General features: G+C 33.8%; 4 protein-coding genes across 5 annotated transcripts in view; 2 read left to right on the top strand and 2 right to left on the bottom strand.

Annotated features, from left to right (window-relative positions):
- Positions 1–10131, bottom strand: part of Cals (calsyntenin-1) — a 59318-nt gene extending 49187 nt beyond the window's left edge. The window contains exon 1 of one of the 2 annotated variants that reach the window (XM_066288437.1): positions 9899–10131. In XM_066288437.1, the coding sequence (XP_066144534.1) occupies positions 9899–9998 (100 nt within the window). In that variant the 5' untranslated portion in view covers positions 9999–10131. The remainder of the gene's footprint in view (positions 1–9898) is intronic. The other variant, XM_066288438.1, reaches the window with a different exon arrangement.
- A 645-nt stretch (positions 10132–10776) lies between these two features.
- On the top strand, positions 10777–12116 carry LOC136342542 (large ribosomal subunit protein eL22-like). Its single transcript, XM_066288451.1, has 4 exons — positions 10777–10884; positions 11088–11246; positions 11482–11624; positions 11862–12116. The coding sequence occupies exons 1-4, from the start codon at positions 10876–10878 to the stop codon at positions 12010–12012; spliced, it is 462 nt and encodes a 153-aa protein (XP_066144548.1). The 5' UTR covers positions 10777–10875; the 3' UTR covers positions 12013–12116.
- LOC136342540 (uncharacterized) lies at positions 11482–13544 on the bottom strand. Its single transcript, XM_066288448.1, has 2 exons — positions 13326–13544; positions 11482–13267 (listed from the first exon to the last, which is right to left on the bottom strand). Exons 1-2 carry the CDS (start codon positions 13405–13407, stop codon positions 12438–12440), a joined length of 912 nt encoding a protein of 303 aa, XP_066144545.1. The 5' UTR covers positions 13408–13544; the 3' UTR covers positions 11482–12437.
- A 139-nt stretch (positions 13545–13683) lies between these two features.
- mldr (mitochondrial ribonuclease P catalytic subunit) lies at positions 13684–15975 on the top strand. Its single transcript, XM_066288444.1, has 7 exons — positions 13684–14112; positions 14419–14677; positions 14728–15030; positions 15077–15340; positions 15393–15536; positions 15591–15778; positions 15838–15975. The coding sequence occupies exons 1-7, from the start codon at positions 13832–13834 to the stop codon at positions 15962–15964; spliced, it is 1566 nt and encodes a 521-aa protein (XP_066144541.1). The 5' UTR covers positions 13684–13831; the 3' UTR covers positions 15965–15975.
- The last annotated feature ends 1942 nt before the right edge of the window (positions 15976–17917 follow it).

Genomic DNA, 17917 nt, shown 5'->3' with positions numbered 1-17917 from the left:
TTACCAAAGGAGTGTAGTGAACTCAAATATAGAAAAATCTCCACTTTTTGTATATAAATCCGCAGCCGCATCTTAGAAAAATAAACTTATTGTTAATATTTGTTGAAAACGAATCATCATTTTCCACGGGAAAACTGCGTCGATTGTTTATGCCTTGTGAAGGGAAATATCGAGAGACGTTCAAGGATCACTTCTACAAAAGATTTACTCGACTAAACTCGACTTTATTTTTCTTATATTTAATTTCGCAAAATTGTTACGCACATAATAATATGACAAAAAGATTTGGCAATGTCTTGTTCTTATCCCCGCTGGAATAAAGACAACAAAGACAGGAACTCCTGGAGAGACAATCCCGACAACCGTCGTTTTTACGAAGATTAATTTATAAGGCTCCTCCTGGATAGTACAGATTATTTATTGTTTAGAGGATTGGGCAAGAAGACCGAGAAACTTTCTCAGCTATTGTTGTCGTCTGACGTAATGGCTCTCTGGAAATAGTAAGCCATTGAGGCTTCCAATAAGAAGTAACCGGCAAGTTTATGAAAGAAACACATTGGTGAGAGAGAAATTTAGTTTGCACCTCGACAAAATTTCGACTGGACATCGGAGTTTCCAACAATACACGTCTAAAATTTAACTAATTAGTTGGTTGTTTAATTGGAGTATAAAAAGTATAAGTACGTGTGTACGTATTACATTCAGACACCCTGCATAATTGTGTCATTGCAAGCTCGTGGAAACCACTCGAAACCGAGACAAACAAAATTCGATAGCAGCAATACTGCCATTATGACCCAGATTTGCGAAATTTATGTAGACAACTTACCGTTGCGTTGGAAAGTGGGCATTTAAAATTTATTATGTATATAAGAGAATAATTTTACTCGATAAACCAAAAATTACTACAAAATGAACAAATCGTAAATGCCTACCAATTATTCGACCAATAACGAAACGAAGTGCATTATATTGCGTCATAACATCGTGAAATGAAGGCTATAACCGTAAAATTAATGCAGACCACCCTGAAATGGCCTTATAAAGTCTCATAATCTCATGCCTAAGCATTTTATCCATGAAGCATGTGCTGCTACACTATTTAGTCTTTGCATATTTTTTCATACTTTGAAGGCAGGTTTGGGTGCCGGTCTCCATGATCATATAGGCAATAGTCAAGGTCGTTTTAATTTAACCGAAAACTATGATTTCGTGTTCTTTTATTTATTTTTCTACGTACCATTTACACCTGTGTGACAAAGTATTCACCCGATGACGGGATGGGCAAACAAATTATGACCATTAGTCATCTGTTAGAGGAAATTGGGCGAGAACTCCTTCTTTAAAGTTTTATGGTTGCGCTTTGTTTTCGTTATTCAGACAGTTTGGTTCAACAATATCGAACCGCGAAAATTCATTTAAAGGCCAGTCTTGTTCATGATTCATTATAAGACAACCAACAAATAATTAAAGCATTTACTTTTACGGTGTTACATTTTGTGCGCAAATAAACATTTCTTGTTAAAATCAAACACATAAACTCATCTATTCCTGGATTACAGCATTACGTTAACAATGAGATTATTGCTTATAAAGCACTTGTCTTTGCGTAACATACCAGCCACGCCCGTATAATCGAACATTGAAAACATTGTTCCAGTTTCAGTATTATCAACACGTATTGATGTATGAATAAATAATGGTTTACTATTGTCGCAAGTCCGAATAATGGAATGTGGAACATTTGTGTGGAATACGGTGCTGTGTTTAACGAAAACAAGAGACAATCACAATGAGTAAACCTGAAAGGTTTACTTTCAATTTCAACTATTTCTGCTGAAATATGCTTTGACAGCATGAGATTAGGTATACTTCTAAAACCATTCAAATTCGTCCTTTCGGCAACTTTGATCTTTTAAAGTTTGAGATGTCTAGATTTCCAAAACAACCACTTAATTTCAAGAATTCACGGAACTTTGTTGGTTTTTCAAACGAAACTCATGCTCGTTTTTGGAAACTAACTACGCCAACGAATGCGAGATATTTCAAGCTCAAAAAGCTTTCGTTCTCAGGAGAAAAAATGTCAATTTTATATTCACCGCACCTACTTCTGCGTAAATGCAAAAAACTTGATTTATAAATGGATCTTTAAATTCATTCATTTTAAGGTTACAAATTTGATCCTCTAAAAGATCAACCACGGCCAAAAGAGGTTTTGGAGAAGATTTTTGGAAGACTGCTTTACTCAAATATCGAGACGTGTATGTATGCAGGACGTTTCAGAATAGAATGTCACAAATTTAAGGGGTGATTCTACGAGTGATTTTGAGAAAAAAAGTTTATATGAATATGGATCCGGTTTCGCTTTCGCTGTCTGAAATACAGGGTATTAAAATTTGCTATAGTTTTTTTTTTAATAAGTCCCGACCTGGATTAAATATTTTTATCAAACTTGGTGGGTGTAAGTTAGGTGTAGAAACATATCTTTCAAGAGGAAAACGAATTTTTAAATGCAAGCAATGCCGCTCTCAAGGCTATGGCCCCGATTATTTTTTGTGAAAAATATGTTACGCCGCTACTTTTTCAAAAAATAAAAATCAATTTCTTAACGAAGGACATTTTCAGCAACTCATTTAATTTTTTTGTCTAAATGGTCCTTATAAATTGCTACAAATTAAGTATTATTATAACTAACTTGGTCGTTATTAAAATATACAATGTTAACTAATCTGTTTGTTGTTTGACCACGTTTGATGTTACGAAAAATTTGATTTTTTGAAAACGTAGCGATGTAACATATTTTTCACAAAAAATAATCAGGGTCATGGCCTCGGGGGCGCCACTGCTTGCATTTAAATATTCGTTTTTCTCTTAAAAGATGTGTTTCTACTACTAACTTACGCCCACCCAGTTTGATAACAATATTTAATGTAGGTCGGGACTTATTAAAAAAAAAAAAACAAAAAAATATAGCAAATTTTAACGCCCTGTATTTCAGACAGAAAACGAAAACGAACCTAGGTTCATATAAACTTTTTTTCTCAAAATCACTTATAGAATGACCCCTTAAATTTATGACATTCCATTTTGAAACACCTTGTATAAGGTTTTCGCTAAATTTAATTATAGAATCTAATGTCCATTTTCTTATCTCGATTATTTAAAAAAAAAGTTAGCTGTTAAAGCGCGAAATATAAATTATTGCAAAATCGAAATTCTCTCGATCCATTTGACAACGAAATTTTCCCGTTTATCACTCATTTTATCCTTGGCATCGGACAATGGGATCAGCGATAACGTCCTAATGGGGGCCCTTTCGATACTGTAATTAAATTCTCGAATATAGAAATGGATGACTAAACGACTCTGAAATCAGTCTTTAGTCCGACATTTTTTACGAATGTTGCCTCCATTTAACGCCCACGTGTGTTTGATAATTATTAGAAATTGAGATTGATTGAAATTGGGTCTGCATCGTTAAAGTCGCTCAACGCAAAATGATCAGTGAAATCATAAATTTCATTGTGATGGAATTATATTTTGATCTGGTAGTAGGTTATTCTATTTATTGGCAACCAAATAATTTGCCATTGTTCTGTTAAAAATATGATATCAACCCAGATATGACTAATTGCTTCCCTGTTGTGAGTTGCTGTTTGAAACAAGGAGGAAATATAACATCAGCCACCGTTTAATTTTATTTTGAAGACTGGCGTTTCATTTGTTGACCTGCTCAATTTTCAGTCTATATTTTGCTTAATGAAGTCAATATAACGCTAATCTAAGACAAAGTTCATGAATTTGAGCCAAAACATCTTGGATGCTAGTTTCGGCTTAAGCCGAAACATTCATAAAATTTAAGGCTTTTGTTCACAGTTACAACCTAGAAATTATCAAATAAAATGGCCAAGAAGCGAATTAAGGAAGCTTAGAAAGTAGCCAAACCCGCCCGGGCTTATTAAGCGAACGCGATGACACCACTGGCGGTTTGGTCCATTTGGACGTGACATGAACCGAAGTTTAGAGATATGGTGATCAGGTTTTGCGTGTCTGTAAACTGATCGAACTTCGAATGACCTTTGATGTAGTTAGTTATTAATTGCTCTTGCCCGGTTAAAATTTGGGGGTCAAATTAGAGTGGTGTATTTATCTAAGAGGGATAATGAATGGTTCGAGCGTTTTACTACAGTTCGACCTGGAAGTACAATTTAACGTCCTAATCGATAAAACAATCCTCTTTCTTATACTTCATATATCCATTTAATTATATAATAGTTTATCTATTTCCAACTCAATTGTGGTCGTCACTGTTTTTTAGACAGAGTGTTCATACACCTCTCCTGGATAGTCGATTGGGCAAAAATTTTACCAAATTGGATCTAAAATGAAGTATACGGACCCTCGGTCCAGAACTTAAATCAACTCGGATTCGATTCGAAGATGGGAAGTTAAGGAATTGTTTTATCCCTAGAAAACCGAGCCTTGTTATTATCCCTAATAATTTTCCCTCGCCTTTCCCATCGTTCTCCTGAATAGTACCTCCTCTAACCGAATTAATCCTTCATTCTACAGGCCCAACAATATACTTACCCTTGTGCAAAATACGGAAATACAAGGGCAACGAAATGGAGCCTATTACCGCAATCCCTAGCACTAACTTTATCTCAAAATCCCGGGTGAGGGAGAATCGAATCTTAAACATCATTAAGGTTATTATTTTAGGTATACACTAAGGATTAGCGCGCTCGATTTAGCACGGGGTTATCTATTCGCATCTCTGGTAGTTAAAGCAAATGTCTAATGGAAATGCCCTAAATGTTTATTTTTCACGTTTGATTGCGCAACATTTTTGTTGCAAATTTCTTAAGTTGTAAATGTTCCGCAATGCACATTTCAGTTCGTGAACAATCCACAACAGTGAACACTTAAATTAAATCACATCAGGTTTTATAGAGTGAACAGGTTTTCATTTAGATTAAGTCATCAAAGAGGTGCGTTGCAATACGTATTTACATGTTGATGTGATAGTAAACGATAAGAGGAAATCGCCCCTAAATATCCGGAACTGCCCTTCGTATCACGAGAAGGCGCATAAACGATATGCCAGTTCGGAATTGAGAAAAATGTAACATTAAAAAAAACTTGGTATAGTACACCACGAACAAGATTTTTCTCTGAATCTAAATTTTTTTACTACCAATATATTCTACATTTATTGTTATCAAAACCATAGTGATTTTGATGGTTATTTGCGACATATATAAAAATCCCTCTAACCTATGCACACGATGCTAAACTCATCAAACTGACCAATAAAATGAAATTTCTTGTAAAGCAAGCGCTCAATGCGTTCCAACATCTGCGAATATGGTGTAACACATCCTGCGGCAATGTCATATGTTATTGCACGGATTGATACTAGGTACCGATTGTAAAATATTTACGTAAGAATATCCTCATATCGGTTTATCGATTAATACATTTTGCGGAGCTTTTTAATACAATTCCCCACTGACAGTCATAAATCGACCTTTCAGACAAAAGAGTTCAAACCTTGTGTTTCCGCTTTCGGGAACAAATGACATAAATCTAAATTGGAATTCGTTAGAATCAAAGTTCTCACGCATAATGGACAACACGTGTCGAATTGTTGAAGGAAGAATTAAATATTGATTTGAATCATCAATTTTTGGAAAATAGCGTGATGATAAAAACCAATCTCCCGAAGCCTCTCTCATAGCACATAGCTATTCATTTACTTTACTAAAACGAAAATATTGTAACTACCTAAAAAAAAAAAATACAATCTGAATATGGTGCAAGTTAATCGCACAAACAACCTTAACCAGATTCTACACGAACATTCGCACACAACAGGAATCATATCTTAATTAATGAATCATAGACATGAACATCACTCTGATAAATTTATTTAACATTTGAAACTCTACATAAATGCTAAAGGTCTATAGACAACTTAAAAAAATGTGTAATAATTAATTTTTTTGACCTATGGATATACTTCTGCATTGAACTAGAAAACGATATTTAATTTATATTTTGATTGATACATGACTAGTTAATTAAATTCTAATTGAAAAGTTGATTTATCTCGACTACCTAAACTGGTATCATTGTGGGTACAAAACATGAACAATAAACGCCCAAAGGTAGAACACACGAAACTTCTAATTTAAAATATAATAACATAGTTGGTTTTCTTGTATAATACACATAATATACTATGTCTACTTAGACGCAATAAAACACGAATATATTTATAATAAATTATATATAATTTTCGATCTTTTTTAGAAAATTTCAAAACCTCGCTGAAACCCTCAGAGTGAATTATACTCCTACAAAATCCTACCAATTGCGCTAATTACATAAGATATCACTATTGACATTACCCACTTATTTGCGATCCTCGGGAACAAATCACATTCTCAAATTTCGGTCCAAGTTATGATAGAAATTACATAAACTTTTTCCTTTAATTTAATTTCCTTTCAAACAAACATAGAATTCGAACATATTTCATCTTGTTTTTATCCAACTTGCGAACCATTCGGTTGAATATGCGAAGATTTTCTTTTAAAGCATAGAAAAGAACAACCATCGAATTTTTGAGCATATTTATCGTTCTATGTGGGGAACCTTTCTTTCGAGAGTCATAAAAATTGATACTTTACGGCTTCTTCAAGGCTGGACTGGTTGAGCGGCTCCACAGGGATCGATTCCAGGATAAAAAGAAGGAAAGGTTTGTTTCGGCGAAACGTTTTAATGCATTTCTGGGAATTCATTCGAATTTTCTTCACTTAAGTTGGTTTTTCTTATACAAAAAAACATATAGTTGCCAAGTAAGAAGTGGATACTTTCTAGTGAAATTTTACGCATACACCAAAATCAAATACTGGAAATTGATCACGTCGAAATTCAAACTTTATGTCGTTGAAGTTGGAAATTTATTACTTTTCTATAAAAAGGGCTAGACCCAAATCGCCCCCAAAAAAGCTTGGAATAATAAACCACGTAATCCCAGTTTGATTGAATCTGCTACTTCTTTTGCCATTTTGATCACTTCTCCATACACCTCATATGTAATTTATCTCTATCGAGAGCCTCTCGATTAGGAAAGCCTGAGATCCTCCATCCTTTCCTGAACATTTCTACCCTCACCTTTGGAAACAGGAAAGTTTACTTAAGGAAACCACTTTTTAAGCTTTTGGGTCGCCCCCAAAGGCATAGCAATGAAAACTCTCTTTCGGTCCAAAATGATTTTACAAACATTTAGCATTGTAACATGAAGTTTAATGGGTTGGGAACTTCATGCTAACTGCCTAATTAAAGTGGATTAAGTACGGTTTATTATTTCACTGCTATAGGATTTCATCCCGATCGATTAGGCTTTAAAGGAATTGAGTAGTTTATTTTGAATGGCATTAGAGTGGGCATTAGACCAAACATTTTCTCTACAGGATTAACAAACAATTCATGGGTTTGGGTAAACGATATTTAGTACACACGTTTGAGTTTGATGTAGTCAGGCCAATCTACCTGAGTATGTATTTAATGCCTTTCCAGGAATAGATCTCAAAAGGGTGTAATCCTATCAAATTGAAAACTGGGCTAAAAAAAATTGTTTCACGAGCTTTTTATAATACCCCCAAGGTTGTAGTAAATTGATCAAACCCCCACAACATTTCACCCCGCTACATACTGTGTGTAATTTGTGACCCTAAGGCGAAAACACTTTCAGCATCTCCACTTTTACATTATAGTGGCAATTCTCCATTGGGAAACTCACCCTGACTGAGCTATTTGTCTTTAAATATGGAGAAATTGTCCCCGGGGATTCGAGCTGCCTTTCTGCCTGAGAAATTGTCTCGTTTATGTCGGAGGAAGACGTGGGATGATTTCATACTGCCATACATTTTCTTTGTAGTAGATAGGTAATGTGCCACCTCACGTGTAGCACTTGGTCTGACCTTTATTTGCTCATATAAATGGGACCATTTTTGTGCCGATGATTTTCAAATCACGTATTTTGCGACGAATGCGAGCCTGACTAAATCAATAAAACAATTCACTGTTCGTTTTGCATGGAAGGGTTGCACATTGGCGGAACGTGCTCTAAATGAATTTATAAATTCTGGGGGCTCAAGCCGGAAATTAACGAGAGTTAATTTGGAAATCCATTTAACTAATGAGTCGGGTAAAGGCGCAATTGGAAATCGCTTTGCCCGACAATAGTATGCTAAAGTTGTACACGTCTTGATATGGGTTTTGATTGTTAATATTTTATTTCTTGAAATATACCATATAAGAAATCACCATCCTGATAATGAGAATGCCAATAAAACTCAACATTAATCTTTTAATGTGTTTAATCGTAGTATATAATATAAGAACGTATATTTACAGAGGTATGCAAACGAAAAGGTTAACTCAAGTAAAATCTACATGTTTCACTTAATGATTCTTATTGCATAACATATTTCAGATCGGTATATGTGTATTTAATAAATTAATGTGTTATTTGTTGTTTTTCACCGTTTTCACCTTTGATTGATTAACCACAAATAAAACTGTCCAGTCTTCCATATAATTAATGTACGGGATTGAGACTCCTGGAATTATAAGTTAACCGTACAAATAGCAACTGGAATGGCAAATGCATTATTGCGGTGACATTAAGTATACAACAGTATAAACCATTGTAATGAAGTGATTCACCAAGTTCTTTTATAAAGATGTTATAATGTATATAGTTTCAAGTATGTGAATTTGTCATGGCAACTTATACCATGTTAAATGCTATGATAAAGATGGGCCTTTGCTGGAATATTTAATTTGTAGAATTTCGTGGCTAGTTCACTATAAAACCTTTCCGACATATATTAGAGCAGAATCAACGTTATCGTTATAAATAGTACTAAAAATATTTCATGCGCCAGAAATCAATTGAATATTGATTGCACTTTTTCCGAGAGAAATCGTTTAAGTACAGTAAACAGGGAAAAAATATCTGAATCATCAGACTCTATTCTCATTTTATGACATGTTAGTTCATCTCATATCTCTCTGGTGATAAATACAAAAATGATCCTGCCTAATTGTCAAATGAAGCTGCGGACATCTCCAAGCAAGGTATAAGTTTGACATTTGTTTATTAAACATATTCTTCTTCACTATAGAATTTTATTTTTTCTTTACATAGATACATATATTGCTTATTATCTATTTCTTGTATGTCGTAGGGGTCAGCGTTACGTTTTGTGAGAGAAAACGAAAAATTTTGTTTTCTATGTTGTAGTAAAATTGTGGAGATTTCTATTTCAATATTTGTAGAAACAGAATATATTTACATATCAAAATATAAAAAAAAGACTTGAAAGAGTGTTTCACGAAACGAAATAGCTGTGCAAATGACTGCAATTATTCAGAACAATCAAGAATCTTTGAAAATTATTAGGATCCCTATTTCCGGATTAACCGGATTTCTCAGAAATCCTTGAGAAAGCTCATGGGTCAAAGAGGACCATCAAAATGGAACCAAAATTTTTAAATTTCAAGAAGACTGTGGAAAAACGGCGATTAATTTAACATGAGCTTGAGTTGAGAAGACAAATAGATAAACGAGCCGATTCTCCAAACGCCATTAGCTGAACAATGTTATTGAAGTGGGTTGTGGGTTACTAAAGAAAATGACAAAATATCTTATCAGGTGTGAAAACTTTTATAGGTACTAATATTAAAAGATGCACTAGTGTTAGAGTATTAAAAAAAAACGATTCCGGTTTGTTTAGGATTAAAAACACATTGGACCACAAGTATTTATTTATCTAGATATTGTATTTTATCGGCAAAGAGTACAGGTGAAAAATCCACATACCTATGCTGAATTCTTGGCTCTGGCTGGAGACCACACAGTATCCAAACACTAAGACGCACAGCACCCGCACCACAGACATGACTCCAACGTTTTTCCGCATTAAATTGTTCACTTTTTACTCAATTTTTCAATAAACAAACCGCGATTCAGGGCGAAAAGCGATGAAACGTCGCGGAAGGGAAAGAGTCGATCCTCATCTCCCAGACTGTGCCGCCACGTAGTTGGCGCAATGTGCGGCAGAGGCGCCACCGATGCCGGTCGATGTTTTGCGCGAAGAGGGAGGGACGATACGCACAGACGGTACACGGTGGCCCATAAAACATTTATTACACATGATATGATGGAAACTTTCAACCAATAATAATTATTCGCTTCCGTTGCCGTTAGACTGACAAGTAACAGCCGAACAAATAGTCAACAGAACCCAGAATAAAGTACTTCATGTAATAAACGGTATATCTGTCCAATGTTTCATTTATAGTAGTGTTTAGTGTTTTATTATGTATAACCTACTTCTGTTTTTAAATATTTCACCCACTAAAATCAAATGTATTCTTCATTTTGCTTATTATAAATTTACAAATTTACATTGTACTTATTTTTACATAAGCGATGCAAATTTCAAATTTAAATCATTTTAAATATTAATAAAATTCGTTTAGAAACGCATATATTATATACATTAAGTGATTTTTTTTTACCATTTCTCAGTGAAATGCTCAAATTTTGAACTTCTATATTAGCTTAATAGACGATTAATACTATTTTGTAAATAAATATAAAACTGCCTTACACCATTAATTTCAGTACTATAGACAATCTGCTTTATTCTGAAAATGTTCTAACTACTCTATGCACAAGACTTTGCAATTGAAATCTTCATTATTTGACAATGACAAAATTGACATTGACGCATCAAAATTCTTTCTTCATTTTCTCTTTTTTGTCATTCTTCTATTCCGAAACGCGGTAGTGACATGGCGGTTGTAAGTATCTCTTAAAAATTTCTTAAAAAATTAAAGTCATCTCGACTAATTTCTAGAATATTTTCAATTGTAAGTCACACAAAACAATTTCTAATGGCATCGCATTGGTGGTTTTTCTCTTTCTTCGAATTTAATGACAAAAAACCCCCAGAATGTTTCACCTGATAGTCTGGACGAAAGACAACTTTTGTTGTTGATTCCAGACTAAACCAGCACCGACTGCAGGCAAAACTGGCCAGAAAACTGCCCCCAAAAAGCAGCAGATCAGAGGCAAGGGCATCAAAAAGAAGAAGGTTGCGTTGAAATTCGTGATTGACTGTACACATCCTGTGGAAGACAGCATTCTGGACGTAGCCAATTTTGTAAGCCGAAAATGTAATATTTTCTTTAATTAAGCGAGAATGCAGTACCAGCTCCACACAATGTTTAATCCTAATTGCTTGTGGCGTTTCATTACTGCAATATAGTTAGCTGTACCTTGTTATTTTTGCTATTTCAATTACAAATGGTATTATATAATGGGCAGTGACATATATTTTGAAAAATACCACATTTTCATGTTGCCATGATAAAAAAACATCATTCATTACTTTTCAGGAGGACTATTTAAAAGCTCGTATTAAGATCAATGGCAAAACTGCCAACTTTGGGGGTGGAAAGGGCAGCCAGCATGCAGTCACCCTGGGAAGGGAGAAAAACACAAAGTTGATTCTCCACTCTGAAATTCCCTTTTCAAAAAGGTAAATTGGCATATAATAATGTTTTAATGCAGTCCCAGCTCCACACAATGAAATCTGTAATTGGAAGTGGCGTTTAGCACTGCTATAGTGTAGCTGAGCCTCGCTATGTTAACCAATTTTTTAACGTAATTGGTGTAATACACTGGCCAGCAACAATCATTAACTGACATTTTACTTTGTGATCATTCGTAGAAATATATTATTAGAATTAATTATTTCAAGAAAACAATTTTGCAGGTACCTCAAATACCTTACAAAAAAATATCTGAAGAAGAACAATCTCCGAGATTGGTTACGTGTGGTTGCCTCTGGAAAGGACTCTTATGAATTAAGGTACTTCCAGATCAACAACCAAGATGATGATGAAGATGATGATGGTGACCATTAAATGAATGAATTTTACGTTTACAAATAATACACATATATACAAATTGTATGTATGTGTATTAATTGCGAATTACATTTTTTTATAATAAACCTCATATTTGAAAATGTTGTTTTTATTATTTTGATTTTGCTTTAAGTGATCTTGGTGAATTTTTCCAATAGGCTCAGAATTTACAGGTTACACTTTTTTGTATGTTTTTTCTTGTTTCTAAGGTTTACTCATTGAATTTTACGTAAAACATAAACTAAACAATTACCTATCAAGCAGAAAAAAAATTAAAGTAGACAAAAACTGAATACTGTACATAAAGAACCTCACAAAAACGAGATCAAAAGAACCAAATAAAAATTTATTCACTGAAGTAGTTTGCTTCGTTTTTACCCAGCAAAATCAATAACTTCTATCACGTCTTTATAGTCCAAATATTACTCTTTGCTTGCAAACATGTCTGAGGATGTCTTCAACACCAACTGGCCAATTGTTTTCTTAATTTGTGATATGTTTTCTATGTTCTTGACAACCTCATGTTGGAGCTCTGTCAAGTTTCGAAAATGATTTGCTAACTGGTTAATTTTATCCTTATCCTTAATTGTGTTAGTAATCTTCTCAACATTACAATTAAAATATTTCATTGTCAATTGAAACTGATCACATTCTTCTTGAGTTTCAATAGTTTTTACGTTGTTTACGCTCACGTTTTTCGAAGCAGTTTCTAGAACCTTCGAAAGTTCCCCTAAGTTTGCCATTGGAGTGTGTCTTAAAAAAATGTCTTTAATATCTGCAATATTTTCTTTCACACTTTTAATTGTCTCCATAATAGCAGTTTTTTCATTCAAAACAGCAATTTTACTTTCAATTTCTTCCTTTTGTTCTTTTAACTGACTTAACTTATCAAGGTGAAATAAAAATTGGTCATTAATACTACTCTGGCGCTCTACATTCTCTCTTTTAACAATTTCTTGTTTAAATACAGCTTGCAGATATGCATTATATGCTAGCATATGTGGTGCTTGGCTCAATACATCTGATTCTTTGGGAACACTAGATTGCTGTTTCTCTCCTTCCACCAAACCTCTCACTAAACTCACATCATACGGTTGCAGTAAAGTTTCATTTGGTGTTAGGTGTGATACACTTCTGGTAACTTGACTGAGGCATGTGGTATTTACATCAGTCCTGCTTCCTCTTTGAACAAGATTGGCCTTCCTAGACGGAGCCTCAGCTGTTTGTTTTAGGAGACCTCTTGTGTGAGAACCTTTAATGGAAGTGTTAGTGTGTTAAGTTGTTGATTAGAAATTATGGTGAAACTATACCTAAAGGGTTGGTAGTTGTTTCGGTGTGAAGCTGTCTGCGGGCAATGGGTGCTTTAAATTGCGAAATTTTTTGGTTGTTCATGTTAATTAAAATTAAAAGAATTGAATTTCACCAAAATTAATTTCTTTTAACGGACAAACACGAAATTTCAAAACGCCAAATCCCAAATCATTTCGTAATTACTTTGCAAGAGACTCCATAATTCCAAATATATGGATGTCTTTCTCGTTAACGCGTAGCGAAAAGAAGAAGCACATACAATTTACAACATATTGTTGTTTATAAACAATTTTAAGTTGACGCTGTCAGTATTGACTGTAATCATAAATGTCTATTGGAAGTCAAACATAACCTCTTTCCGCCTCCTTATGTTTGAGATTAAATAACGTATAAGAAGTGTTTGGTGGTCTCATTGTATCTTCGTCGATACCTGTGCCCCAAAATAATATAAAAAATAAATCCTCTTATGAATTCTTCTTAGTTGCTGTATTTAGAACGTCCTACTATGTTGTTACGAAATATGAAAATTTGGTTCTTCACTTTAAGAACCAAGTACACCCTAACGTTGCAAAAAACACCAAATTCTCCAAAAAATATAAACTCTATCGCAAAAGTAAGAAGAACCCCTGAAGATATGGTCGTATCAGCCCTAGAAAATGCTAAGATAGGAGAAAATCAAAACTGGGATGACATACGAAGACGTATTTTAGATCAAAAGGGCTATGTTACTATAACGTCAGACAATATAGATGGGGTTATTATGGCCTCGATAGTTCAATTAAACAGGTAGGCAAATCGCTAGACTTTAAAAAGCATGGGAAATACATAAATGAATCACAATTGGAAGTTTCAAAAGAGCCAGGCCAAACAAAATTTTCAAATCATCAAATAGTTTAGATCCAATTGTTTCCAAAATTTCAATTTAAAAAAAGCAACTATGGTGTTGGAAGGGTGAAAATTATTTTCAATATTTTTTACTACAGCTTCTAGAGTTAATAGATCAGCATTTTGCTAATATTTCTCAACTATAACCTGTAAGAATATTTATTCAAATCTAAAATTGTTATAAAATAATGATGATTTTTCTTGTAGATTGGACTTAGCTAAGAGTTACCTGAATTATCTAAATTTTATTAAGACTGTGCCAAATTTAGCAACAATTGGGAAGTATTTCCGATTACTATATGATAATCACAAAAATAAATCCCTTGAATTTGATGAACATAAAATCATAGAGTTGTGTAATGAAGTTCGACGAAAATACCCAGTGTTAGAATCTCGTACGCTCGAAAACATTATTTTGGCCCTATCTTTAACAAGCAAATGGAAACATTGTTTTGATATCATGCGGGTTTGTTATTGCATAAAATAAGAGATATAATTTAATGTTGTCCAATATAGGAAATAAAGATATCCACCAATGTGTCAACACTTTCATATAGTGCCTTAGCATCGGCCGCATTTCGTAACAAAAATGAATTGTTAGCTTGGGGTTTGTTGAGAGAAGCTGTGTCTAAGGAAAAATTTCCCCATGGTACCGCATATTTGTCTTATTTAGAAATATTAAAGACGCAACAAGAACAAGAAAGTATTGTTAAAGGTGTGGAAAAGCTTTTTATGTTCTTTAAGGAAACAGAATTACTTTGTCCAGAGGAGGTTGTTAATTTTCTAATTGATAGCTTTAAATTGGGTCAAAAAACTATAGTAAGTCATAACAATCATATAAGGGATATAATCTATAGTTATCTAGGTGAAATTTTCAGGTCATTGTAGCCACTGCAAAGTTAAACTTGAGAATCTGCAGCTCACAGATGAAGAGTTTGCTATTGTGCAAAAAATCTTCTTTAAAAACGCAATAATTGGTAAAGATATTTTCGTGAAATCCAATCCCGAAGAAATGGCCCGATTTCAGAAATTTATTTCTTCCATGAAAAAATATGACGTGATTTTGGATGGATTAAACATTGCGTATTCTAAGGGTGCGCGCAAAAGCCCACAAATTCTTTCTAGAAATGTAAACTTCATTGACATCCCGTCTTAGTATAATTGTTATTAAATTGTTTTAGTTAGCTAAGGTCGTTTCCCATTTTGTCCAAAAAGGCAAATCTGTCTTAGTCTTAGGGAGAGTTCACATGCAAAAGTGGCCAAAAAATAACTGGGACTACATTAAAGAGAATGCTTCAATTTTTCTGACACAAGACATATCACAGGTATGAGTGTGTCACTTACCTCGTCGTACCCTTCCCATGAAACTGATATTTCAGGATGATCCGTATTTGCTATACTGTGCTCTGCGATCGGGGAAGGATACCATCATTTGCACGAGGGATTTAATGAGAGGCCATAAATTTCTTCTTCGAGATGCAAAGTATAAAATTTTGTTTAATCGATGGTTGACTCAAAGACAATATTTCTTGCTAACCGTTAATGATGAGGGAAAGGCGTTTTTTAGGTTGAGAAATACATTTTAAAGGATTAATTCTTGTGGTATTCAATGCTAGTTTTTTACAGAGCTCCACCTACTTTTAATCCTGTCGCGCAGAGTAAAGACGGTGTCTGGCACGTTCCTTATATTTCAGAAGGCGTAGAGATCGATGAAATGTATCATAAAACATGGTTTTGTTTAAATAAAATTTGATTTTATTGAAATTGGTAGTTTTTGTTCAAGCTCAGTTTCCCTCAACTGAAGGGAGAATGGAAAGTAATTTATGATGAAGAAGACCCGTCAAACACACGAATCGTAAATTCAAAAAGACTTAACAGTTAAAACTTTTTAAATAAGTTTGCTTATTTTGCAATCCGCCGCACAGACGAAGGGTTTTGTAATGGTTTCATTTGGTTTTGAATACCAATGGCTAAACGGTAGTTGATTGTTTAGTAATACCCGCCATCTAACTGTAACAAAGTGCCGAAAAAGTAAATTGACTTTTGCCAACAATTGCCGATACACTTATGTTGGTTTAATCGCAAGTCTTAAAATTGTTAAATAAATAAACATGAGATCATTTTCAGATAAATGAAGCGAACTGAGGTATTTTATTGTTGAAATTAAAGTTAATCTAAAAAATAAGCAAACATTTAAATATGTATTTGCTTTTGTATAGAGGGTTCCTTCTTACCATTTTGAGAAGTATTCCAAGTGACAATTAAATATTTACTTGGCGTTTTTTTACGACTTCTATTTCAAATACTTGCATTAAACATCAATAGATGTTTAAATTGATCTAAGATAGAACATACTAATAGTGTACTATCCTCGAGCCCGACATGAAAGCCAATAATGCTACTCAACTTATAGTTAATTCAGCAGCAATAAAATTATTACACAATACATACTTTATAACGTGAAAAGCACCGTCATTGTCTTATAACTTATAACAAAAGAGATTTATCATAATATTGTTTAAAATTGACACTCCTTTAGAATTGTTAAACCTGCCATTAAGTTTATTACGAATTCTTCATCAGTAATACTGATAGGTGTACAACTCTGTTAGATTTCAATTTTATTTGACACCTCTCAGAACCTTTATGACTTTGGCACTACGGTACTTTAAGACACATGTAGAAAATTAAAAAATCTCGCCATATTAGCAATGTCTCAGCATGTAGGAGGTACCCCTTTTGCATACCAAATAATTTGTTTGAAGTTGTGTGACTCATCTTCTCTAATATGATAATTAGTCATTAAGTTGTGTCTGGAAGTCAGGGATTTCCAATCCGAAGTTAAACATATTCTGACATTGTCGCGACACTACAAACTCAGCAACACGAATTCGTAAATTATTAATTAGGCGCTTATGTTAATATAAAAAAATTAAAAAATGGCGCTTATCTTATTACGGTTTCTTTAAATTCGCGAGACGTTTTAATGGATAATTCCCAAGGCGAAACTTGGTGATGTTGGCAAGGCTGTCTACCGTACATTCCTGCTCACAAAAGCAGAAAAATGTGTAACAAAACAAAGTAAAGTTAATAATCGTAAATATGTGGAGATTAAAAAGTGCGAAAACATCGGGAAACGCATATTAATGGAGGCTTAATGTGTGGGCAACATCGATGGGCGTTACAAATAAGTCAATAGTTATAACGCTATAGTAGAATGTTTGCATTTTTGAGGTGACCTCACATGAATAATAATGGATGATTTAACATTTTCCTCGAGACCACATGGAAGAAAAATATTCAGTCGTTATAATTGCCTGAATCCGATAATTATACGGAATTTTTTATTACATTCAAAATGGCAGTAATAAAATTATAGTGCAAATTAATACAAATCGCTAATGAAAGAAAACAACCGATATACTTAACATTCACAATTTGATTCAGAAATGATCTGATAAAATCTCATAAAAATGTCTATCGATGTATTCCGATTAGCGACACATACCAAGTAGGTACCACTTCGATGGTAAGGTACGTCCTACTTCCGCCAATACGCATTAGGTTTCTGAGATCCTTGAGGAAAGTCCTTGGACCTTTCCAAAAATTTGCAGTTTTGGCAATGAGATAACTGTATATACAAACTTAGTAATTTATTTAATGTTTACATTACGAAGAAAACTATAAATACAATAAAATATCATAA

Source organism: Euwallacea fornicatus, chromosome 12 (genome assembly GCF_040115645.1).
Source record: "Euwallacea fornicatus isolate EFF26 chromosome 12, ASM4011564v1, whole genome shotgun sequence".
NCBI lineage: Eukaryota > Metazoa > Arthropoda > Insecta > Coleoptera > Curculionidae > Euwallacea > Euwallacea fornicatus.
This window is presented reverse-complemented; position numbering and strand designations above follow the sequence as displayed.